The 26,558-nt window shown below is 39.0% G+C and overlaps 1 protein-coding gene across 1 annotated transcript; it reads left to right on the plus strand.

Annotated features, from left to right (window-relative positions):
- The first annotated feature begins 1,723 nt into the window (after nt 1-1,723).
- OPN3 (opsin 3) lies at nt 1,724-19,207 on the plus strand. Its single transcript, XM_026705277.2, has 4 exons — nt 1,724-2,565; nt 14,247-14,566; nt 15,882-16,133; nt 17,540-19,207. Exons 1-4 carry the CDS (start codon nt 2,193-2,195, stop codon nt 17,801-17,803), a joined length of 1,209 nt encoding a protein of 402 aa, XP_026561062.1. The 5' UTR covers nt 1,724-2,192; the 3' UTR covers nt 17,804-19,207.
- Nucleotides 19,208-26,558: the final 7,351 nt, after the last annotated feature.

The raw sequence follows: 26,558 nt of genomic DNA on the forward strand, positions 1-26,558 counted from the left end.
TAAACATAACCTTCATTAAAAAATCTGAGTTAATGTAAAAATTTAATTCAGCCCAAATGTCTATGGGTGACTCAAAAATTTATCTTGGTGCTTTTATTAAATAATATGTATCTGTTGTATCCCTCCCCCCCAACCAAAAACAAGAAACAAATTCCATGCTGAGAATAATTAGGAAAGAGATAAAAATATTGCTATTGTGCTCATATATTTATGCAGATATAGCTTTTTTTCTCTGGGCTCAGAAGCTAAACACAGGGAATATCGGGGCTATAGGAGTGAGAAATCAAAAACACCCCAGTAGGCAAACCTCTTGCATACTGTTGTCAAGAAAAAGGCATAGATGTGTTCATATAAGCTCTGTTGGAAAAGTTTGATTTGAAAATTTCAATACTCATTACACCAACTATTCTGGAAGCATCGTCCCCCTAATTTCAAACCCACCAAAATGTACACAGAAACACAGAGAGAGAACTAGTGCAAAATGATGGTTTTACTTTGGCTCTTACAATAAATTAGAGAAGGCTCTAATTCTGGAGTTTTGGAAATGCTTCATCGGGTTCTTTTGCCTCAGTTCACTTGCCTGGAGACTTATGGCTTTGCCTCTGCTCTCTATGGTTCTCTGCTACGACAAGGGGACAAAAGTCACCACTCATCGACATGCACAACACTCAATGAAAAACTCTGGGCTATGTCAACACTTTAGTATGACAATAAGTTGCATTTTGGAATTTTAAAATGAAGGAGCAAGCCATAAAAAAATTACTCAAAAAATTACTCAATTTCCGAATAGATTTAAGAATGCAATTCTATAAAACATCTGCATTTTTCTTCATTTGTTGATGCAGTTTGAAATGCTAGCATGGTACGAAGAAACAAGGTTCCCCTAGAAGGGGTTTTGTTAAGGAAAATGGCTCACAAAAATGCATTCAATGTTTTGATTAAAAAATAAATAAATACACAAATTGATACCAAAACAGGATGAAACAAATTTATCATTAGGAAAGTGTGAAACCTGGATCAGATTAAACTTGATGGATTCACTCATCTTTAGCATGTTTAGCTTTATGCAAAACACCTACTTTTTCTAGATATGTGGAATTCTAAATACTTATATGGTAAGTTTTTCTTTTTTCCTATATCAATGGTAAAATCCAGGAATTAGCCAATAACACTGAAAAATTGATAGGAAAAATATAGCAATTCATAAACTATGGATTGCTATTACTACAAAACGTATGGCTGGATGGCTTTAAAGGGGACTTATTTTAATAGTTGGCCGCTCCTTGCTGACCTTGTCTGGGAATCAGACCTAAGCTGGATAAGCCAATTTGGTTATTTAAACGAGACAGCATCAAAGGTACCAAAACTTTGGGCTCCCCTGAAAAATCAAAAACATTCCAGGAAAACAGTGCCATGCCACTTCATACTGTTGCCAAGATTACACCATGAAATCGTCCAACAGCTCAATCTAAAGATTTTCTTTTCCATTAAAGGAAGATCATGTCGTTCTAATGGACTCTCCCCACCACACACACCTTTTATTGTCTGTCTATAGTCTATGTACAGACTACTAAACTGGAGTGCTACAATTCCATTTGCCTCACTGCTGACAATCAGGGAAGCCGTCGTGCCTCAAGTTGCAAAACTACTACCGTAGATTGGGAAGCTCCAATCATCATTACGCACGATCAGATGCCCGAAATGTTAGCAATTCAAAAACCTCACATCCCGGGGGAAGACAAGCAATCGTCAACGCCAAGTCACACATTTCGCTTTTATTAGCGCAAGCGCCGGCAATTTCCCCTTCCTTGCGTTTCGGCGATCGCGCCCAGCTTGCGCAAAGGAGTTGCAACGGTGCCGTCCTTGCAGCCTTATTCGAAGATCCTCCCTTTCCATTCTTGTCACCTTCTTCGTCCACGCACGGTTGATCGCTCAGGTGCCATTAACGAGGCGGATCGCGCCGGGGGTGGCAGGGGTGGGAGGGGAATCGCGTCCGGATTTCCACGCTCTCTCCCAAGGGTTCGCTCCTCCTTCGCTCAGCCTTTGGCGCCAAGAAGTGCTCGGGGGAGCGGACGGCGGCAGTAACGAGCGGCTGCGGGAGGCCGCTTTTCCAATAGATTCGAGCGGGTTGCAAATCTTGCGCGCGATCCTCAGCATGTGACTGGAGTTTCCCCCGCCATCCACTTCGAGCTATGTACTCCGGGAACAACAGCCGCGCGAGCAGCCTGGAACCCACGCCGGGGGAGCAGGACTTGGAGCGGCGACGGCAGCAGGCGGCGGGGGACTCAGGGACGCCGTTCAGCGCCAGCACCTACCATCTGTTAGCCCTGCTTATCGCCGCTATCGGCTTCGTGGGCTTGTGCAACAATTTGCTGGTCCTGGGGCTTTACATTAAGTTCAAGCGGCTCCGCACGCCCACCAGCCTCTTCCTGGTGAACATCAGCCTCAGCGACCTGCTGGTGTCGTTTTTCGGCGTCAGCTTCACTTTCCTCTCCTGCCTCAGGAATGGTTGGGCCTGGGACGAGGCCGGCTGCATGTGGGACGGCTTCAGCAACAGCCTCTTCGGTAAGGGGAACCCGATTCGGGAGCCCTGAGCTCCAGCCTGTTCTGGGGTCGCCGCCCGTCCCTCTGTGAATTCGTGCAGAGGGGCCGGGGCAAGATTTGGAAGGACGCGAATATATACAAAAAAGTGAACCTCTGCGCCGGGGCAGAGTTTTCTTATTTCAGTGCCGAAATGGATGGGCTCGGATGCGCGTCAGTGCTAATGTTGACAAGTCAGGGTTTAAGGGTTCAGATCGAGCCTCTCTTTAATATCAGGGTAGCTAACAAAGGGTTGCAGAGGGGGTCAAATTATTCTCCAAAAGCACCAGAGGGCAGGACAACAAACAATGGTTGGAAGCTAATCAAAGGGAGAAGCAATCTGGAATTTAGGGAGAAACTTCATAACGGTGAGGATAGTTAACCGGTAGAACAGCTTGCCTCCAGAAATCGTGGGTGCTCCATTACTAGATATTTTTATGAGTCTAGGCAGTCACTTATCTGAAATGGTAGGTTCTCCTGCTTGAGCAGAGGGCTGGACTAGAAGACCTCCAAGGTCCCTTCCAGTTCATTCTACTCTATCCTCTTACTTGCTCCTCATAAGATAACTGGCCTGCCTGCTTTAGTTGATCTCTTCTACTTAAATCACCCAGTTTATTAGGGATAGGTCATTTCTGAGAAAACCTATGGGGTCTCCAGGAGTCAAAAACCACTGAGTGGCACATGATCAATCCGTCTGGATAGCCTTGTCACAGCCGTGCTTTGGAGTAACCCTCTGTTCCTGAGATTGCCAGTTGTATAGGCTAAACGTGGGAACAGCTCATTTTTCTTACCATTTTTCAGATGTTCTACAATGTACAAAAGCAAGTGTTAGGCTAATTTGCCACTGTAAATAGCAGGCGTGAATTTTTGGAAAGCTGCTTGAAGAAGGGAACCTATTGGTTAAGCTGGGAGTTCCGGTTCTGATCCTGCTGACTCTCATACTGTTCTCTTGTGTATATCTTTGCTTCATATCATCCCCCTTTTATACTTAGCCCCTATTCAGCTTAATCATTAATCATTCCGTTTCATTTCACATCTCATTTTCTAATAATGTAGGTGTTTCCTCATCTTGGGGAAGTCTCTCATACCTAGTGAAAGAAAGACTGCTGGTGTTCCACCAAGCAAGCACTATATGGCTTCAGGCATAAAGCAGTCAGGGCAGCAGTGTCCATTTATCAGACACACCTGTTCTTCATTTGGGGATCAACATGGAAGTTGTAATCTGCTCCACAACGGTGCTATGCAGGTCATATCAGTCTACGGAACAAACCTTTGGAGTTGTGCATCTTCATAGATCTCTCACCAACTTGTCATTTTCCAAACATTTCTTATAATCACCCCCAACTGACAGTGAATAAATCATACGATACTTATAATGTTGTCTACTCTGAGATCCTATTGGTACTCTCTTCTATGACTTTTTCCTGTAATGGCTAGAGTTTGTAGTCATTGTGCCAGGCTCTAATATCATATACACTGTACACCATTATTTTCAACCTCATGTTGTGTTAGTCCTCATTATCTTGGATAATTCTGTATGATATGGAGGTTATAGTCCAGTCTTTCAAGAGCATTCTAGGCTTGGAAGGTTGCCTAACACCATATGCACTAGCTGCTGTTTCTAAGTTCACCATCAAGCCCTTCTACAATCTTTTCTATGGGGCTTTTGTGTTCCATCATCAAATTATTGTGGCTGTCCACCATTTCCTCCTGTTTCAAACATTTAGGCTGTCATTACCAAATCTTGTCAGCTACATGCAACTAGTGGAATTACTTGATTCAAATAAATTTTAATGTGGGTGGAAGAAACCCAGGGCTGTGGAAAACAGTTCAGAAAATCAGATGGACTTTCTGATGAATGCTGTTCTGCAACATCTATTTGATACATTTCCATCTTTTGTGCGTGTTTATAAATATATACAGTATTATACATATATATAGAATTTTCAATAAATTGCTTATCTTAAATTTCTTCATTTTCTATCTGTCTTAATTTTATCCAATTATATCACATATCCCAAATTTTATAGTATTCAGAGTCATCCTTGTCATTTAACATTAGGGTCAGTTTGTCAATTTCAGCACAGGACATAATTTTTTGAATGATCAGTTCATGGGATAAACATTTGTGTTTCCAACATTGTGCATAGGATATTCTGGCAGCCGTTAAGATGTGTAATATAATATGTATATGTTTTTGTAGATTTTCATGGGTACAGGTATGTAGGTCTTGGTGTGTTTGGGTCTTTTCCTGTGTAAGATTGTAATTTCCCATATAAAATGCCAAGATACTCCCAATCTTACATGGGAAAAGACCCAAACACACCAAGACCTGAAGAATTTCTTGCAACCATTGTTTTATTTTAAGCAAATATTTTTGGGCTTCTTAACAAGACCACCATGTATGATAGAAAGTACCTGTTTCTTACCACATTTCCAGCATGCCGGATTCATGTTGGGGTATATTTTCGTCAGTCTTGCTGGAGGTAGATGCCATCTGTAGAACATCTTATAAATATTTTCTTTGGATGTTGAGGATTTTGTTAATTTATAATTTTGGTTCCATATACTTTCCCATTCTGTTAAATTTATATTATGTCCTATATTTTGAGCCCAAGCTGTCACACATCCCTTAACAATTTCCTCTTCTAATTCTACTTCTAATAAATATTTATAAATTTTTGTGTTTTTTTTTGTCGGGGCCTATTAAAATCTTATCCAATTGTTGCAATTCCGTATATATTTCATAATCTTCTATGTCTTTTTTATGTCTGGTTTGTAATTGAAGATACGGCCACCAGTCAATATGTATCCCTTGTTTTTGCAAATCCTGATTCGATTTTAATTTTCCCTGTTCATCTAAAACATCTTTATATTTAGTCATTTACATTGGGATGTATCATAGATACATTGGGATGTGTCAAAGCTTCCATTGTGGATAGCCAAATCAGAATTTTCATATAGTGTCTCCTTTTAATTTTAATCCAATTTTGTATTAATCTCTAATCAAGTGTCTGTGGAAATATAATTGCTTTTTGGTTCCTGTATTCCCACAAAAAGGAATGCCATCCTTTTTGCAGGTCATGGTCCTCTAAACTTAATATTTGTTTTTATTTAGATTAATCCATTCTTTAGTCCAAATTAGCACCGCTGCTCTGTAATAAAGTTCCCAATTTGACAATCCTAAACCATCTCTGCTTCTATTGTCTTGCAATGCTTTCATTTTGATTCTAGTTTTTTTTCCCCTAGCCATATAAATTTTGCCATACTCTTATTCATCTCATTGAAAAAGTTTTTCTCCAATTTTATGGGGATTGTTTGGAATAAGTATAAAAATTTAGGTAAAATAGTCATTTTAATTTCTGCTATTCTTCCTAATAGTGATAATTGTAATTTGACCCATAGTTCTAAATCTATCTTTGTTTGCTCTAGGAGTTTCGTGTAGTTATTCTCTTTTATTGTTTTGCATTGTGCAGTCAGCCAGATACCTAAATATTTAATTTTCTTTATTACTTGAAGTCCCATTATTCTTTCCAATACTTTTTTCTGTAATTTCATCAAATTCTTAGTCAAAAGTTTAGTTTTTTGTCTATTAATTTTAAGGCCAGATATTTCCCCATATCTTTCCAGTTTTTTAATCCTGTCTCTAAGGGGTCCTCAATAATAAATACCAGGTCATCTGCAAAGACTTGTAATTTGTATTATTCCTTTTTGACTTTTTGTCCATAGTCTCCTTACTCCTTACCATGCCTTACTGAGTTCCTATTTGAAAAAATAACAATGTGCTGTTAGGTAATCTTGCCTTGAAGACTACTGTACTGAGGAACTTCAGTGAGTCCAAAATATAGCATTTTGGGGGGATATAATATCTCCGCTTTGGATCTGCAATTGTCACCAGTTATATTCCTGAGACATTTAATGTGCAACTTCTCACTTGCATAGGTGCAGTAGTCTCCTCTGACAAATTTAAGTCAACAGTTGAGGGCCTGATCCAACAAATTATTGTCAGCAGGCTGTCAATCAGTTTTTAGGATTTTACTGTCCACTTGAAACAATTCTTCAATAACGGATCTACATTTCTCCCTCTGCTTTTGGATTTTATGCCTTATAGCTGGAACCCTCTAGTATTTGAATCTTAAACTGACAGTCCTTAAACACTGTCTTCATTCCTTTCTCCTGGTCTGCATGCCATTGGTTACCTGCCTTCTGACATCTCTTTTCTTTAATGACAGTGATTCTGGACTGATTTCTTGGACCCTGGGTGCTCTTTGGACAATTGGTGCTACACCTGAACTACTAAGCAAGATCTTATTTTTCCTGTATTTCTTATGGAGCTCTTGTGTGACTGCTCAGTTCTTTGAATTGCAATCCCATCCATAAACCATAGACAATCTGCAACACAATTTGTGTTCGCTGAGTCTAGAACAGGACAGTGGCTTGGAATGCGGGTATCTTTGGGACAAGGTGTACTAGCGGTTTCTGCCCATTCAGTAAAATCTGAAACAATGGGCTTTCATTAGGATACATCCTTAAGACAGTGTTATCTGGAAGGATGCCTCACCCATAGTAAACTACCTACCTACCTATTCACATTCCAGAAAGCCATTAATATATGGTTATTCCAAAGAGCTTTGGGAGTAGAATTGATTTTGTATGTTTTTTATGTTTCATTACTTCTTTGGCACAAAGTTTATAGATAATCCTCAACTTAAAACCATTTGTTTAAGGAACATTCAAAGTTACAATGCTGAAAACACTGATTTATGACTGGTTCTTACACTTATGACCATTGAAGCATCCCCACATGATCAAACTTCGGGTGCTTGGCAGTTGGCATGTATTTACAATGGTTACAGCATCCTGGAGTTATGGGAGTGTCATTTGCAACCTTCCTAGGGAATTTCTGACAAGCAAAAATCAATGGGGATGTCAGATTCTCTTAATGACCACATAATTCACTTAATGACCATGATGGATAAAGTCATACATTGGGTTGTGATTCACTTAACAACTGGCTTGCTTAGAAACAGAATATTAGGGCTCAATTGTTGTTAAGGTCTACCTGTACTATAATTGTGGTTTTTTGTTTTGTTTTAATCAACCATTGGTTATTTTGCTGTATTGTTTTTAATCTACTTACTGGTGATGATTTTATGAGCTGGATTACAGTGGTATTGAAACCCTAGTAAGTAAATAAATCAATAAATCTTGTCTAAAAACTTGTTGATATTTGTCTAAGGATGCTTGAATTTATAGAGCAGTTAACTTACAAGTTACCAGGATCTTCCAATAACTGTCTTGATAAATTATATTATCAAGAATTAACCAAGGACAGCTGATTCAAATTTGCCTTTTTAGTATCTCTTACCAGAGATAGAAAAATATTAAAGGAATGAATGCAAGCAATATAATTAGAGAGATAAATCAACAAGCAATATAATCAGAGAGGTGTATTGTCTATGAATACATGTTACGTGAAGACTGCAAATTAATTTAACAATACAGAAATCAAAGAGTGAAATCCAATAGTACAGTTCCTGCATAGAGGAAACTTCCCAGAGAACCAGAATGAACATTTCTGCCACTCTTCTATAACCCTGCATGCTCTCAGGATCTACATTAGAAATACTTTAACTCTCTGGCAAAAACTTATAAGGGAGTCACACAGGTTGAGCAAAAGTTTATAATGAATTCCCCATGGTGTCTTTTATACAAATTATTTTGCACAGTTGAATTCTCCAGTGAAATTCAACTTTGTAGAAATCCTTCGTATGCACTCAACCTTTAATGAAGAATGTGAGTGGCTTTTTGTAAATGTCCATTTATTTATTTATTTACTTACTTATTTGATGATATAAAGCAATAATGTTTTTTTATAATAAATCCCATTGATATAATCAGTCTGTGGTAGTGATCCAAGTGTATTTCTTTTGTTTGCATGCCTCTCCACACTAAAAGGATTTGCAGCTTAAATAAAATTGTTCTAGGTATCAATTTATTATTTTTATGTAATCAGCTGCCATATGATCAGACTCATACATCAGGTATCCTTGAATCAGCTTGACTAAGATACTGAAATGAAATATTTTCATTTCTTTTAAACAGACTTGCATAGATGGTACAGGTGTTGCAACGTTGACATTTGTTTTTAAATATTGCATTAAGCTGGCTTTTGAGAGCCACTTAATTTTTAAACATAGGCTAGTATATTGCACGGATGCAGCCATGAGAAAGTGCATTTGATAGGAAGAGGTTGGATAGATCATAACCACCACCTCACACCTTCTTTTGCCCTGAAGTAATAATATCTGCTTTTCATTCCAGATCATTTTTTTTCTAGACATTTTCCTGTTTATTTGTTTAGGTGCATATGAATTAATTTCATTTATCTATAATAATGCCAGAAACAATCATGGAAAGGTAAGGATTGGGAGTCATCTTCTCTTGTCCAGTTCACAAATCTATAACTGTAGATTCCATCAAACCTCTATATAAATGTGTCCCATAGCTTTTTATTGCAGTGTTTTACAGCCCTTTTGTGTCAATGTTCAACCAAATCTCATTCCTTGCAATGTATGTTCACTGTTTCTTGTTCTGTTTTCTGAAACAACATTAAACAAATGTATAAACAGAGTTGCATAAACAGAGGCATAGAATCAAGATGATGTGAAGTATTAGTACCGCTTTATAAAAACCCCTCGTAAGACCACACCTGGAATACTGCAACCAATTTTGGTCACCATACTACAAAAAAGATGTTGAGACTTTGGAAAAAGTTCAGAGAAGAGCAACTAAGATGATCAAAGGCCTGGAGATTAAAGCATGAAGAATGGCTGCAGGATTTGGGATTGGCTAGTCTAAAGAAAAGAAGAATTAGGGGCGACTTGATAGCAGTATTCCGGTATTTGAGGGGCTGCCACAAAGAAGAGGGGGTCAAATTATTCTCCAAAGCACCAGAAGGCAGGACAAGAAACAATGTTTGGAAACTAACCAAAGACAGAAGCAACCTGGAACTGAGAAACTTCCTAACAGCGAGGACAATTAACCAGTGGAATAGCTTGTCTTCAGAATTCATGAGGGCTCCATCACCGGAGGTTTTTAAAAAGAGATTAGACAGCCACTTATCTCAAATAGTACAGGTTCTCCTGCTTGAGCACTGGGTTACACTAAAAGGTGCAAGGTCCCTTCAGCTCTATTCTATTGAAATGTACCCATCCTCTATCTGATAGCCTTCAGATACTTGAAAACTGCTGTCATTTCTATCTAGAGACTTCTCTAAGATAGGCATAGCCAATGTCTCAGCTGTAAGCTCACATGCAATTATCAGCTACCCTATTCCAGATGTGTGGCCTAGTTCAGAGACCCCATTAGGAAATCATGAATCCAGATAACTATCCCGAAGGAAACCAAATGTACACATTTTTATTTAAATAAAAACCAAGCCAGTCTTTTTAAAAAAATTTTTATTAGTTTTTAAAAACAAACATAAACAAACAAAACATAAAAACATCAAGCTATCTTCCATATATGTATATACAGTGTGCCGGTTGGTTTACAAATTGTTTTGTGCTTCCATTTCATAGTCTTCAATTACAATTGCATTGCATATAATCTCATATTTTCAATCAAAAATTAAATACCTTAGTATCATTATTAATCAATCATTTGACTATACTTTAATTCATTCATGTTTTACAAGATCATCATAGTTTACTTAGTTTATTTTATAACAGTTCATATTATCACCCCAAATCTATCCTAAAATCATTTTGTAGATATAATAAGAAAAGTACATCTTTATATATTTATTATTTTCTAAAAATCTACATTTCATTACTGTATTTTATTATCTAACCATTGATAGAAAAGATCCCAAATTTTATAAAATTGTTTATCCTCTTGTTCTCTAATTTCAAATGTCAATCTACTCATTTCAGCACATTCCAATATTTTCTTAATGATTTCCTCCTGTGATGGCGTTTTCTCATTTTTCCAGTTTTTAGCAAATACAATCCTAGCCGCTGTCAACAAAAACCAAGCCAGTCTTTATATAGAATCATCAATGTATAAAATTGGTTTTGGACTTAATTTCTGCATTGTATTTGCACATTGAATCCTACAGCTGAAACATCCTAATGGAATTTTATCTGGTAGTTCCAGAATATAGGATATGCAAATGGGTCCAGTGCCCATTGCTGTGTTCATGCCTGCTTCCTTGCAGTTACAAGTGGGACATTAGCAGAGGTGGTATCCAGCAGGTTCTTCCCAGTTCTGGAGAACCGGTAGTGGAAATTCTGAGTAGTTTGGAGAACCGGCAAATACCATCTCTGACTGGCCCCGCTCCAATCTATTCTCTGCCTCCCAAGTCCCAGCTGATCGGCTGGGTCTTCTTTTGTTGCCCTGCACAGGAGAACAGAGCTGGAAAGCAGGCTAGTGGGGTGGGGAGGGAATGGAGATTTTACAGTATCCTTCCCTTGCCACGCCCACCAAACCATGCCATGCCCACAGAACCGGTAGTAAAAATTTTTGAATCCCACCATTGGTTATAAGGGCTTATTTGTGACAAAAAATTAGCAGTGTTAGTTTTTTCCACATAGTCCTGTTGTCGCAAAGCCACTCTGATTTTTTTGTGTCCTGTAGTTGAAGAGAGTAACCTTACTAAGACTGTCTTCTGCATTCAAAAACTTATCTGACTGGAGAAGATTATTTTAAACCCCCAAGCTGTGGGGCTGTTCTAAATAAAAAGCCAACTTCCTTTGTCCCAAGTCTAATTATATTTCTGTGTTTACGTGCCATGAAAACAGAGTTATAAACAACATAAAGTTTAAAAGTATTGACATAGGTTCGGCTTAAGAAAAAGCTTTGATTTTCCAAGCAAAATGGAGAAAGATTGTTGGTTTGCTTGATGTTAGAGAAATAGAAAATTCACATAAAAGAGAAGCAGACTTATTAGGAAAATCACTGGTACTTCAGGTACTTCAAAGTACTTACTGATTCAAACTTCTTGCTTAACTATGGTTGGCTTAACCATTTTAGTTGAATAAATGACATGCTAGGATCTTATTCATGCCATGCTATCATGTTTGAATTTTGGCTAAGTTTATAATATAGACCCGGTACTGCCTAGTTAGCTCAAAAGAATCTGATACCCATAAGCAAGACCTTTTAAACAATTTGAGCTAACTTCATGGACTAAATCTCTGGATATGATTTCTACCATGACTGCATTGGGCAGTACGAATAGTTAGGCTGAATCCTCTGGAAGCAAAGATTCATTCCAGTTAAAATAAGTACAATGTGAAAAATGCTTTATTTGCAGGAAGAAAGTTGTAAGATTCTACATGCTGCTATTTGTCCATTGCAAGCAGAGTCTAATTAGAACAACTAGGAAAGCGTACAGGAGAGGCAGTTAAAATGATAGAACAAAAAGTTTAAAAGTTGCTGATGGAGACATCTTTTAAGGGCAAGTTCAGAAGCCCAAAACAGAAGCTCTGCTGATTTTGATGTAGAAAAGTTAATAGAGCATAGCCTGCACTGAAACTTTTAGAACATTGTACTTGCTTAAAAATAAGCTATTTTTATCTCCTGCATTCCTAAATTTTGGAAAGCATTGGGGTATTAAGGGTATGTACTTAGAGAAAATCTTGTGAAGATTAAATTATTTAACAAAACACGTATTCTCTCACTAAGTATAAGCTGTCTTTATTTAGTTATTTTTTTAACAATGTAAGCCAGGGGTTTGCAACCTCTCAGGCCACAGGCCGCTACTGAGCCAATGGCGTTTTGTAATTGGGCCATGTGAGTGGCTGGCCAGAGTGAGCACACGTGTGTGCACACAGCTCAACTTGCACAAGTGGCAATCGCAGGCTGGCCAGTGGTGGGATTTAAGTTTTTTTTACTACTGGTTCTGTGGGTGTGGTGTGCCTTGGTGGGCGTGACAGGGAAGGTTACTGCAAAATCTCCATTCCCTCACCCACCCCACTAGCTTGCTTTCCAGCTCTATTCTCCTGTGCAGGGCAGCTAAAGAAGACCCAGCCGATCAGCTGGGACTCGGGAGGCAGAGAATAGATGGGGCGGGGGCGGTCAGAGGTGGTATTTGCCGGTTCTCCGAAGACTCAAAATTTCTGCTACCGGTTCTCCAGAACTGGTCAGAACCTGCTGAATACCACCTCTGAGGCTGGCTCACCACTTGTGCAAGTCAAATTGTGTGTATGCGCCCACTTGCGCAAGGGCTGCATGCACACGTGCATGCGCATTGGCCCATCACTCTTCACAGTCCAGTTCCCTTCTCTCCTACCCACCAGCTGCAAAGGTTGGAGACAGCTGGTGTAAACTACCCAGTCACTGAGTTGGAAAGCCATATAAATGTGTTTAATAAATAAATAAAAGATCCATTGATTCTTCGTTGATATATTTATCATTCAAATCTCAATATAGAACTTCTCCCTTCCCAACATGTCCACTGTTAGATTACTTATTTTTTCTCTGATTTCTGTCTATTCCAATTAATATGTACCATACAGTAATGGTAAAATGGGCACTCACCAGTCTTAAGTTAGCCCGTATTGACAAATTCAAAAAAGATTTAATTTCTAACATATAATGGGGTTTGATTCATTGTGGCTTTAGTGAAATGTGCTCTTTCAATTAGAATTTGTGTATAGAACCGATCTGCACATCGAGGGAAAAGGATTGTGTTAATAAATTAAACATCGTCATCAGCTTCAAAGAAATACATGGAATGTCAAAAAAATTGTTCTTCAGTTACCATAGTGGTGGAAATGCTGGAGCTGGCCTTTGTGACAAGGCTTGAGATGCTTGGCAAGTCTTTTGGGGTGGTAGCTATGTATGTACTTCTTTTTAAAAAAATGGCAGGCTGAATGTATATAATGCTGCTCTTCCCCTGCCCCCAAATGTTACATGCAGTCACCCTACCACCTTCCACATTCATTATGTCAAGAAATGAACCACCTTCAATTTTTCTAATTGATATTTGCAAAAGGGAACCTTTTCCTAGCTGTTAGACTACGATTCACGTTATTCTTCATGACCACGGCTACTGGTTAGTTGTAATCCAGTAAATCAGGTGTTGTTCAGTCACTAAATTGTGTCCAACTCTTCGCAACCCCATGGACCATAACACGCCAAGGCTTCCTGCCCTCTGTTTCCCAGAGTTTACCTAAATTCATGTTCACATATATCAGTTGAAGCTGCTGTAAATGGTATCTGTTGTATTAGTAAGCTGCAATATTTCACAGGCATTCTGAAATACATGTATTTTAATTGTGTTCTTAATGATCTTGCTGTATTCTAGACTTAACTGAGTTGTTAAGAAATTACTTCTGACTAGAGAATCTTTGGAGTTGCATTCCCAAGATTTTGGGAGGGCATTGAGTGAGAAAAGGGTGATCTGATGTTTCAATATTTGATTTCAAGAATTAACTCTATGGTGGTGATTAGTGAATGATGTTCTTGGCTTGCAGCTCTCCCAATAATGGGAAAAATATATTTTCTTTTTTTGGTCTATATTTTATTGTGCATATAGAGTGATAAGTATAGAACAATAAAATAAGCCTAGAAATCCATACGTTTGTATGCAGGACAATTACACCAGACGATTTAAAAATTATTGTATAATGCTTGCTTTGTTTTATATCTCCCTGCAGGAATTGTTTCGCTTATGACTCTCACTGTCTTGGCCTATGAGCGGTACATTAGAGTAGTGCATGCAAGAGTGATTGATTTCTCGTGGTCTTGGAGAGCAATCACGTATATCTGGCTTTATTCCTTGGCCTGGACAGGAGCACCTCTTCTTGGCTGGAACCACTACACACTAGAACTTCATGGATTAGGTTGTTCAGTGGACTGGAGTTCAAGAGAACCCAGTGATACTTCCTTTGTCCTCTTTTTCTTTTTTGGTTGTCTAGTAGTACCACTTGGAATTGTGGTCTTCTGCTATGGGCATATTCTTCATGCAGTACGAATGGTGAGTTTGTTAAACCAATAGCTTGCCCCTAGACTTTTTCCGTAAGCAAATACAATGTTTATGGCTAAGCACTGATTAGAACATGAAAAAGTGTTTATTGCGTGCCTGCTATTACTTATATATATGTTTTCATAATTTGTCTTAGTTTTTCTGACAATGTACAACCCCACATATTTTCCTGATATTAAAAATGATAGCTGAATTTGATCTGTATATATTTTATTATATTTTGGGAGAGGTGGCATGGGGGTTCCGTTAATTTACTGTCTTAAAAAGAAATGGAAGAAATGAGAAAATACGAATACTTTATTAAACTTGTGTGTATCCTGATTCTCTATCACTCTGAGAATGTTCCCAAAACTATTGCTGAGCCGTGGTTAGAAGTATTGCAGGCTAACTCTGCCCACTGCCAGGAGTTCAATCCTGACCCGCTCAAGGATGACTCAGCTTTCCATCCTTCCGAGGTCAGTAAAAAGAGGGCCCAGATTATTGGGGACAATATGGTGAACTGTAAACTGATCAGAGAGTGCTATAAAGCAGGAGTCTCCAACCTTGGCAACTTTAAGACTTGTGGACTTGAACTCCCAGAGTTCCTCAGCCAACTTTGCTGGCTGAGAAACTCTGGGAGTTGAAGTCCATAAGTCTTAAAGTTGCCACGGTTGGAGACCCCTGCTGTAAAGCATTATGAAGCAGTATATAAGTCTTAAGTGCTATTACTATAATTACCAGCAAGGTTGCCAAAGACCATGCTTGCTGGAAAATTATGGTATAGTTTTTGGAAGATGCCAGATGGCTAAAAAGTAATTCTGACATATTTCCTATAGCCAAGTTCTGTTTGGTTCAGTGATAAATGAGAAATAACGCTCCCAAGGAACACATAAAGATCAAAGCATATAAATATATATAGAAACAATTCAGTCCTCCTGATGCAAATGAAATGTTATTAAGAGTGTCTTATTTAATAGTGCAATGTTATTTGGGTTTAGCCTGATGCATAAATCCAGTCACTGCAATCCAGAGCTATCTTATTAAGAGAAAAAGAATCTTGAGTGATTTTTGTCCAGTCCTTCATTCCAGCATCCAGCACAATGTTTTCTTCAAATAAATTCTTGGCCTGGAGAAAATTGGATGATTGGAAAACCACATAGACTTGTTTTACCATTCTAAGTGATGATTATCACACTGTGATAGCCTGTCCCAAGAAAAGTCCCATTATACGTTGTGGCAGAAAGACAAGATCTCAATTTTTTCAAGAGAGAGAAATATGATTAGAATTCTAAATGAGGTATTTTAATCTTTTTCTTTTCATTTCCAGTTTCATTGTGTGGAAGGCTTGCAAACTGTCCATGTGATCAAAATCTTAAGATATGAGACGAAAGTGGCTAAAATGTGTTTTTTAATGATAACCACATTTCTTATTTGCTGGATGCCATATGCTGTGGTTTCACTTTTAATAGCCTATGGTTATGGTCACCTTATAACTCCAACAGTGGCTATTATCCCGTCTTTCTTTGCCAAATCAAACACTGCCTACAACCCAATTATCTTTATTTTCATGAATAGAAAGGTAAGTCACTTAAAGAAACCTAATAATGGTAAAATCACATTCAGTTCTTTTTTCTCAACTTTCTCAAATGTTAGAAGAAACTAATACTTCATTTTACAAATGCATGTTCCGTTCTGATGGTTGAAGTATATAAACAACAAAATTAGCTTTTGTTTTGATTCAAACCAAGTGATTCTTTATGGAAAGAAGGAAATAACAAGGCAAAATTCCTAGTAGACAATCTCACTCCATCACAAACTGGTTGGTTTGACTTGCTTAACCTTCTCCCTAAGTTGCCATCCTATCATAACTCCCAAGCCATAAGTCAATAGACATATTGGTGGGGATGATCCAAATTGTAGTTCATCATATCTTAAGTAGAAACAGGGCTAGTGGAAGCTCCAAGTTGTCATTCTTCAATCCAGGGCATTGACCTCTAAAAAAAGAGAAAAAAATGTGAAGATATTCCTAGAATTCAGGATGACTTGACAGCTATCAGGGCTACTTGGTTTCTGTTCCCAGATATATATTTTTATCATAGTTCACTTCTCATTTCTATAGTTCATTTTTGTAACTCCCTACCAGTTATTCCAAAGGGAGAATCTTAGTTAATTCCGTTTGGCAGAGGACTTCATGGTAGATTCCAGGAAGGAAGCAGCCAGAGTGGTTGGTTATGGAAGCAATGGATCTTTCCAATCTGTGATTTAAGCAGTAGGACGTAGAGTATTTTTTAACAATGCAATGCTGGTCTAGCAAGTTTAGCAATTCTTTAAAGGTTTTTTTTAATGTTCCCATCTCCAGATGAAATAAAAAACAAGCCCTGTAGGTGTATCATTTTCTTCTTTGCACACACACACACAGACACATACATTTGAAAGCTGTCAAAAAAACAATCAAAGAATCACAAAATAGGACATTGAGGGCAATAATTTTAGAAACATAAAACTTTTTTACACTGTCAGATTATTCTATCAGCAGTCCTGGGTAAAGGACTGATATTAAAATAGAGTCTTTCCCTGGAAATGCCAAGGGCATTTCAGTTATGTTTTTTACTCTTTTTTATTGTGCTGTTCAAATTTTATGAAGCAGATCAGCCTCCATACTTATTGCAAATATTTGTAGAATTGGGTGAACGTTCTGAAATGTCTGAGAGGGACATTCATCAGCTAAAAAGACAACATTTATAAAGTTAATCCAAAATGGAACAAATAATGTTTGTTATATAGAGAGCTGTATAGTTTTTTAAAAAATTGCTAATAGAAAACTAACTGATCGGCCTTCATCTGATTGTGTATCAAGCATGTTTTTGAATTTACCAAAAACTCATGGCTGATTTTATGTCATCCTCATGTCATCCTGTTTCTGAAATATATTACATTCATTCCATCCAAATATTAGATTTTCAGTGGAGTTTTCTTTCCTTTCAGTTTCGACAGTGCCTTACGCAGCTCGTCTGTGTTCACCTCTTGCGGTTTCAGAGGATTTTGAAAGGAAAGCCGGCAATCAGGAGTGAAAAGCCAGTAAGGCCCATTGTTGGGCCACAGAAGGCGAGGGACAGGCCCAAGAAGAAAGTGACATTCAGCTCTTCCTCTGTCATTTTCATTATCACCAATGATGAAATGCAACAAATAGATGACAGTTCGAAAGACACAGGCACAAAAGCAAATGTGATCCAAGTGAAGCCTTTATAGCAGATTGCCCAGAAATTGTTCTAACTTAGGGTGACATCTGTTTACAAAACTTCGAGTGGCACAATTTGCAAGACAGTACTATCTTATATGAAATACTTTTTCTATGTGCATTTCTATAATAATTGGATGAGGAGGGGAACCCTAGAACCCTTAATGAGGTATTCTGCAGAATTGTACTGAATTTTAGTATTGGTGACTCAAAAATCTGTTGTAACCGCCTGAGATTGTGACATATGCCTGAAAGATAGATTTTTAAACCTATTTTTATTTTATCGTCTCTCAATTACCTTCAACTCCCTATAGGAAATACACCATTGTGACTTTGCTAGGCTGGTTTATGACTCATGTAGATGCAGGAACATGCACAAAGTAGAGGAAACCAATTGCCATAGAAAATTGCCTCATGGTACGCATGTTTTCCACTGTTAAAAACAGCATAAGGTAAAAAATGTGACACATTTGATGACCAGTATTTTCTTAATTAAAATTGTGCTTGACGGTGATGATGAATGTTTTCAGACTGTAGCACTGTATTCTTAAATGTCCACAGCCACTTGGTATGAAAATAGATGGTCCTGTAGATGGACCAACCTTCTCCAGTTTGGTATCTTCCAGACATGTCAGATTATAATATTCAGGAATCCTGACTAGAAAACTGATATTCTTCCTGTGGTTTTGGGCAGTAATTCAATAAATCATTTTGTGATTGAAACATGTTTTAAATAAACTTTGGGAGGCCTGCCCTAGTAAATCCAGGAAATCAGTAATTTTGTGAGGTTAAAAGCCAAATGACACTCAATACACTTACTTTATTGTTCCTAATCAGGAGAATAAGGAAAGGATTTTCATTGGCGGTAGAAACCATCATTCTGAATCTCCAGAACTATAGTCACAAATGGATGTGTTTTTATGAGAATCTGTAGAAAGTTAATTCTCCAATCCAGCACAGGTAATCCTCATGGAGCAACCATTTGCTTAATATCTGTTTAATTGCTATAAGGCCTCTGGAATCATGAAACCAGCACTCATCTACTTTGGAAGTAGCAGCTATTTTCAGCAATCACAAGGCCTCTGTGGTGACATGAGCAACATTTGGTACCCCACAAGCAACGCATGCTTACGACTGCTGTCACATGAGCAAACAGCATCTGAGGACTATACAGTCAGTGTGGGTTGTTGTCTTGTAGTCATGTAAGCAAGTGACATTGGAGGACTCTGGAGTCAGCACACATTTCCCTCCCATGTTTTTGCTTGGACCAGCAGAATGAAGTAGCTTATGGGCACAATGCTGTACATTATTATCTTTTATACGTCTAAATACTGTGCAAAGGTAAGAATTTTATTGTATTTTTATTTTAACTTTTGAGATTGATCTTGATTATTAAAACTAGCATGCATTTGGTTAAGTGCCCTTATAAGCAATAATCATGTGTTCGGAGATATCTATCAGCGTTCCAGAAAAACCCAGATTCCAAAGCTAACAATGTGCCTTCAGTATGAGTTTGCACATGTTCTGGAAGTTTTTATATTTAAATTACAGGTGAGTTATTCAATTTTATCTCTACAACACATTACCATATGAAGACAGGATATATTAGAATAATAAAGTTTTCATGTTTGATTCCTGTCAATACTGTACAGTATTGTCAGCTGTTTCTTTTTGTCAAATAGCTGAATCCAGGAAAAAAATCTGCCAAACTTGAATAAGAATTCCCTTCCCTTCTCCTTACCTCACTCAATGTGTCAGCCTGTGTTGCAGTAATTTCTACCATGTTTCTCCAACAATATGGCCTCCCCCAATAGGAAGTCCCAGCATGTTTTATAGGCATAAAATCAAATTAAGGCCCTTCCCCCAAATTAAGGCATATATTAAACATGCAAAACGGGGGGAATGGCGGGGGGGGCTTGCCGTTAGGAAGTACTTTTGTTGCATACCCGGATATGGTGCTGCCTGCGTTGACTTCGGCGTTGGTGGGGCACTTCATGTCGGGAGACCTTCTGCCACCATTGCTTTCCCTTCTCCCCGTGCTGCTGTGGCATTTAGAGCAATGCAGCAGTGTTTGGTGCAGCCACGCACGGCCAGCCAGGGCTCCTCCCTGCAACAGGAGCCTGACGGAGACACTCAGCTTCAGGTGCTCATGTTGCCACCTTCCCTTCACCTTCGAAGGCAAAGCCAATTCTTTTAAAAATGATGCCCTACTACCAATACGACAAGCCTCCCCTGCCCAGGAGGGCAGCCCAACCCCACGTGGGGAGGTGAATCTCCCGGGGCTGCAGCGCAGGATCGGCCTACCCTGGGAGAAGCGCCCAGCCGCCATCCCTGCCTGGCTTCAGGCAGAGCGCGAAGAGCTTCGCCTGGGGCTCCCAGCTCAGCTGACAGGCGGGACCTCCTGCCTGGCGGCCGAGCTCTCACCAAGGCAGCGAGCACCTCCCCGCCAGGCCCTCCGCTCATCCCGCCAGGGCTGCCCCAGAGCTGTGCGGGCTGGGCAGAGCCGGGAAAGCAAGCTGCGGGTGCGCGCCCACCTGCCAAGCAAAAGAGCCTGGCAACTTTCCAAGCCTGATAAAGGTCTTTAATTGTGAAATATCTTGAAAGACTATTGGCTGGGACTTTGCTGGAGAGGGATTCACTGTAAACTAAATAAAAAGGGCTTATCAGGACAAGGAGTCGGCTTTGTAATGTTGGGGAAGCCTCGGTCAGAACAGGTGAATTGGCAGAGTGCAGAACTGGTGGTGGCCGGAGGCTTCCCATTTTCACACTCCCCACCGCTCCTGCTGCCGCCATTGCCACCTCACCAAGCTCTGGGCCATTCAGAGTTCCAGCCATTTGGCGGCAGCAGTGTTCAGGCCATGCGGCACCGACGCCACTGAATGGCCCGAACACTGCCATCACCACTACCACCATCAAATGGCTTGAACTCTGAACAGCCTGGAGATCAGCGCTGAGGTGACAGTGGTGGGGAGTGTGCAAATGGAAAGACGTCAGTCGCCACTCTGCACTCTTCCCACTTGCTCGCTCTCGTGTATGCCTGCCTTGCTGTCTCTGGCTGCCAGTGGCAAGTTACCGCCATGTTGCGTTGTCCTACCATTTGACAGTGAGTTGGCAGAGGCAACTTAGTGGTGAGCTGGCTGTACCAAGTTGTCCTGATATTCCAGAGTTGACCTATATACACAAAGAGGCCAAAGCAATGCCTGCAAACCACACTTGGTGGGTTCTTTAGGAAAGCATTCAAGGATAGAATAACTTTTCTGTTGGACAGAAATAACTCCAGATTCAAGCTGAAGCCACTTCTGATCCACAAAGCAGAATAGAGACATTCATTCAAAAATATAAGGAAGCATACTCGCCTATCCCTTCAGAAGGCATGGAGGATTTAAGTCCTCTTCAATGATTAGATTAAGAATTGTTTCATATTCTTAATAAAGGAATGTGTTTGGGGGGAAAAGAATTCCTTTAAAAATTATCCTGGTCCTTGACAACCTATCTGGACATCTTCCTTCTGTGGGCAATTTCCACCATATGTAAAGGCTGTTTATCTACCCCAGAACACCACAAGCCTTTTATTACTAGGGTGTGCAGATTCTTTGCATTTTGGGGTATCAGAATAGTGCCATCAGCATAGCACCTGATGTTTCTTCTTCAAAGTCTTCCAGGTTAATGGGATAATCATCTTAATAGGAATGGAATATTTGGCATTTACTTAAAAAATTGTCAACGTACCTTCATCCTTCTCCAACCAATTGCTTACTAGATATTGTTCAGTTTTCCTGTTTCTTCTGACATGAGATTATGGGTAGCATTTTCTGCCAGAATTGAACTACAATTCTCACCATCTAGTTAGAGGATACCAGTTTGTAAAAAGCTTATTAGAGGTGGTGATTACTACAAAGGTGTTGATAAATTTCAATACTTAAGCCAAAGGTCTTCAAACTTGGCAAGTTTAAAACTTGTGGACTTCAACTCCCAGAATTCCTGAGCTAACATGACTGGAGGAGGAATTCTGGGAGTTGAAGTCCACAAGTCTTAAAGCTGTCAAGTTTGAAGATTCCTGACTTAAGCCTTATGGTATACTTTCAATATATACTAAAGTGCAAGGTCTCCCTCTAGTGGTACTGTGAAAGGCTCTCACAGAAAGCAATATGCATTAAGGAAAACAAGAAGGAAGTAGCTTAAATTAGGCCTTCATTTCCTACAAAAACAATATGAACAGAGATGTGTGGAAAACTACTATACCACTGTTTCTATCTAAGGGAATTTATCCATACCAATTTATTGCTGCTCAGTTCTGACAAAACCATGTTAGAGTTTGCAAAGAAATATGTAGTTTTTACTTCAGGTTTCCCTGGAGAAGTCAGATAGTGGAGTAGTTACATGGTCAAAATGGGAAGTGCCATAATTACTCACATGGCTGCATTCTGGACTAGTTGCGGCTTCCTTGTAGTCTTCAAGGGTAGTTCTGGATAGACTACATTGCAATAGTATCAACAGGAAGTGGCTAAGGCATGAGAAACAGAAAAGCACCCAGATCCAGGGAGGGATGCAGTTGGTGTATACGATGGATTCCTGACTACAGTTGCCACCTGTTGATTGACAACTGCTGGGTGTCCAGAAGGACATCCCTCCCCAAATTGCATACAAATTCTTCTTGGAGCAGTGTAATTCCATCAAGAACTAAAGATGGTAAGTGATTGTAACTGACTTAAAAAAAGAATGTTGACTTCATGGTTCTCTGGCTGAGAAACTTCATTAATTACCTGATTGTTTTCCCTCGCACACAAATGGTTTCCCTTTTTTCTTTTATAAGGGAAGGAATGCATGTCATGAATTGTGTAAAAAGAAGACAGTTTTCATGCCTGAACATTCTTAAAGAAATGGAACAGTGCATATTTACAGTACATATATCATGCCTAACAAAATTCAGCTTTGTCACCAAACATCTACTAAGTGAAGATTGGAGTAATTGATTATGGAATCTTCTTACAAATGAATCTGAATGGTAGATACCTTTTGAAATAGCATTTGTCACATGCAAATGCTAAAAAAATTAACTGTAACTTAAATGTAGACTTAAGAGAGGAAAAATCAAGTTTCTAATTAAAATTCCACTCAGTAAAATGCATGCTTTCTTATTCAAGCCCCAGGCAGTCATATGAATTTTCTTCTTTTCAGATTTCCATATTTTGGGTGCTGTATATGGACAACAGAGTTGGGTAATACTTTCTTCAATATTTACAACTTGAAAAACAGATAGCTAAATTTCCTATGTACCTGGATTATCAATACAATTGTGCCTATAGATACTTATTTGGTTCCTGCCAGGCTCCCTGTTTTTTTTTTTTTTTTAGGAAGCTAGCATCCTGCAAAACCAAGTGTCAACTGCTGCCACATCATCTTTATTTGTCAGAATGGATCCGGGCCCTAAGTGGCCTCAATACGCTTTCTTAGGGGAAATAAACATGACGGTTGTAACCAGTGGCTGCAACCATCATGACAGGACAAGAAACAATGGGTGGAAACTAACCAAGGAGAGAAGTAACCTAGAATTAAAGAGGAAATTCCTAACAGAACAATTAACCAGTGGAACAAATTGCCTTCAGAAATTGTGGGTGCCCCAACACTGGAGGGTTTTAAGAGGAGACTGGACAGTCATCTATCAGAAATAGTATAGGTTTCATGCAAGAGAAGAGGGTTGAAATAGATGGCCTCCAAGGTTCCTTCCAACTCAATGTTACACTGCTTTATTCAGAAGTATGCCTGCCAAACCCGAAAAAAGACAAAGGTGAGCAGGAGCGATAGAGAGCATTCTAAGTGGACAATATCATACAGGGTGCAGGAACTGTTCTACTCAATTGGTAGAATATTGCTGTTTTAGTAAACAGAAGAATCTGCCCAGCCTTGGCAGCCAGGTTTCAATAGAACAAACATGCTCTCAAAAAATGAAGGCTATGTGTGCTTTGTAAGAAATCCAAGTGTACATTCAATGTACTCTAGTTTCTTTCTATGTCTTTGGAATAGAAGACAGCACACAAAAGAACAAAATCCATCCAGGCCATCCTTCTGTCCTAGCATAAGAACTCTTGGAGGCCAGGATGATTCTTGTGGTGGGAGATACACATTTGTACTTGAATATTGCAATTTTCACAAGAAATGCATCAGATGATATCTCAGAAAAATACTCATACCAAAGAAAAACCTAACTACCAATATGTAAATTTATTCATGCTACCTAATTCTGTGCATATTTATTTGAAAGAATGAAACTCACTGAATTCTGAATACTGTGTGCTTGTTCTCAAGAAAGAATGCTTAGGAACACAGTCTCTGGATTTTTTATTTATTTTTTAATATTGTCAGTGCTAGAGAAAACCTTGGTGCAAACATTCTTCCATATTTCCATCTTCAGACTAGCTAAAGGTAGCATTTTGGACTTTACTCAATTCCCTGGTTCTGTTTACAATCTAGATCAGGGTGTCAAACTCACATCATCATAGCATCGTCATGTGATGTATCACGATTTTTTTCCCTTTGCTAAACTGGGCATGGGTGTGGCCAGCACATGAGACATGCGGGCCGCAAGTTTGACAGCCCTGATCTAAATAGAGAGCCCTGGTGGCACAGTGGTTAAAATGCAGTATTGCAGGCAAACTCTGCCCACAGCCTGGATCCTCATTGGCTCAAGGTTAACTCAGCCTTCCTTCCTTCCAAGGTTGGTAAAATGAAGATCCAGATTGTTGGGGGCAATATGCAAAACATTGTAAATTACCCAGAGAGTAATATGAAACACTATGGGTTGCTATAAAAACCTAAGTACTATTGCTATTGCTAATGTTATCTAGCTTGATGTTCTGGAGACATTTGCAAAGGCTGTTTCATTATGTCTAAGTAATCTAATAAGCTCATGACACCCCTCTCCTTATTTTAGTTGTATCTTGTTTCAGTACCCTCTAAAGTTCCTTTATTCTTGTGTTACTCACCCCAAGCAGAGTTATAGAGTAAGTCAGTTGGAAAGAGTTGGTCAAACCTAGTCTATCACTGAGAAATTGTTGTCATGCTCTCATGTCTTCAGTAAGCTTTTATTAAAAACGGTCCATTTGGCACTCAGTATGCTGGAATTAGAGCATCACTTGTGGTACATAAACATGTTTACAAACATTAGAAGTGTAAAGTTTTTGAATAATACTGCTGAATAACAATCCATGTTTCTTGGGATCCAATGGGTCTTTTAAATAAATCAAGGGAGACTAACTCTGAGGATAAAAAGGAAACAAAGCCTTTTTTTAAACAGCTGTGTTTTCATTATGAAAGGTTGCTAAATCCAGCTGGAATTAAACATTTAAAAATTAAAACTTGTCTCAATAATGAAAAGCAACACCCACTCAAACAAACAGGAAAACTGTTGATAAATGTGTCCAATATAATTGAGCCCTAGGGAAATCAATGTCAGTATATTATTCTTTATTTCCTTGGGGACTAAAAACCAATTCCTTTAGAAGACACTTCACATTTCTTGACATTATTTAAAGATTTCTGTGCATACGTTCATTTTTTATTTCTTTTGGTCTCCCCCCCACTCCATTTTCAGTCCCAGACAATTGGGCACAGGAGATGAAAAATATTTCTGTAAATATTAATTTACACACACCAAGAAACCAAAATATGTAAATCCAGATACAACAAGGACACAATTGTAAACACACAGAAGATACCCAAATCCTTTAAAGCCGCTGTATATTTTAAAAGCATCTCTATCTTCTTCAGTGCAACAGAGAGCCCACTGGCTGATCTACTGAACAGCAAATGTTCTCAAGACCAAAGTGTTTCTGCTGGAAGTAACCATGTAACTTGAAACTGTTATTCCATGGGGTTTTTTTAATCTGAAAAGAGCAGGTATGGTGGGTTATCTATCAGAACGTGTACCTTGGTGCAATAGGGAATCTATTTGTTTATTTATTAACCCCCAAACCTGGTCCAGAAAAATGCTGTGGTTGATGATATTGGAAAATGCTGAGAGGGCCAGGAGAGCTAGAATGATTGCACCATCCCCATCCTGAGCTCTCACCAACACATTTGACCAATGTCATTTCAGTGCTGTGCTCTGGCCTGAGCCCAGACTGAAGGGTGCAGTGTCCTTCCCAGGCTTTGCTGAACCTGAACTTCTTTGCAGCAGCTAACTAGCTTTTTTACAGAGGCACGATTGACAGCATTTTAACAAACTGCATCACTGGTTTGGTGGCAGCAGTGCTTCAGATAGAAAGTCCATACAGAGAGTGGTAAGGACAGCTGAGAAGATGATAGGAAGTTGCTTCCTGTTATTCAGGATACTGCTTATAAGCACTACGTGCATAGAGCTTAAAGCATTGTTAGAGATCCCACACACCCACTTTATCTCTGTTTCTGTTCCTCCCCTCCGGGAGGAAGTTTCAAAATATTTCTAGCAGGGCTAGCAGATTCTGTAACAGCTTTGTTCCCTATGCCATCTGTCTGGCAAACTCACATGATTTGTTTCTCTCACCATGAACATGTATACAAGACTGTTGTTTCTCCATGTCATATAATATATGTGGGTACATGTATAATTTTGTCATTTATTTAAATATTTATTAATTATTTAATCATATTGGTGGGGAAAATTGGAGGTGGTAACCCTTTGAGAGCTGTATGCAATGAAATTTCATTTTAACGTATGCCAATTAGCGTACACTCAAAGTGACAATAAAGTTAGCCTAAGTCTAAGTTGTGAGATAAGGCATTTCTCCA

The sequence above is a fragment of the Pseudonaja textilis genome, chromosome 1 (assembly GCF_049901715.1).
Source record: "Pseudonaja textilis isolate UNSWEBS1 chromosome 1, rPseTex1.2, whole genome shotgun sequence".
In the NCBI taxonomy this organism is placed as follows: Eukaryota; Metazoa; Chordata; class Lepidosauria; order Squamata; family Elapidae; genus Pseudonaja; species Pseudonaja textilis.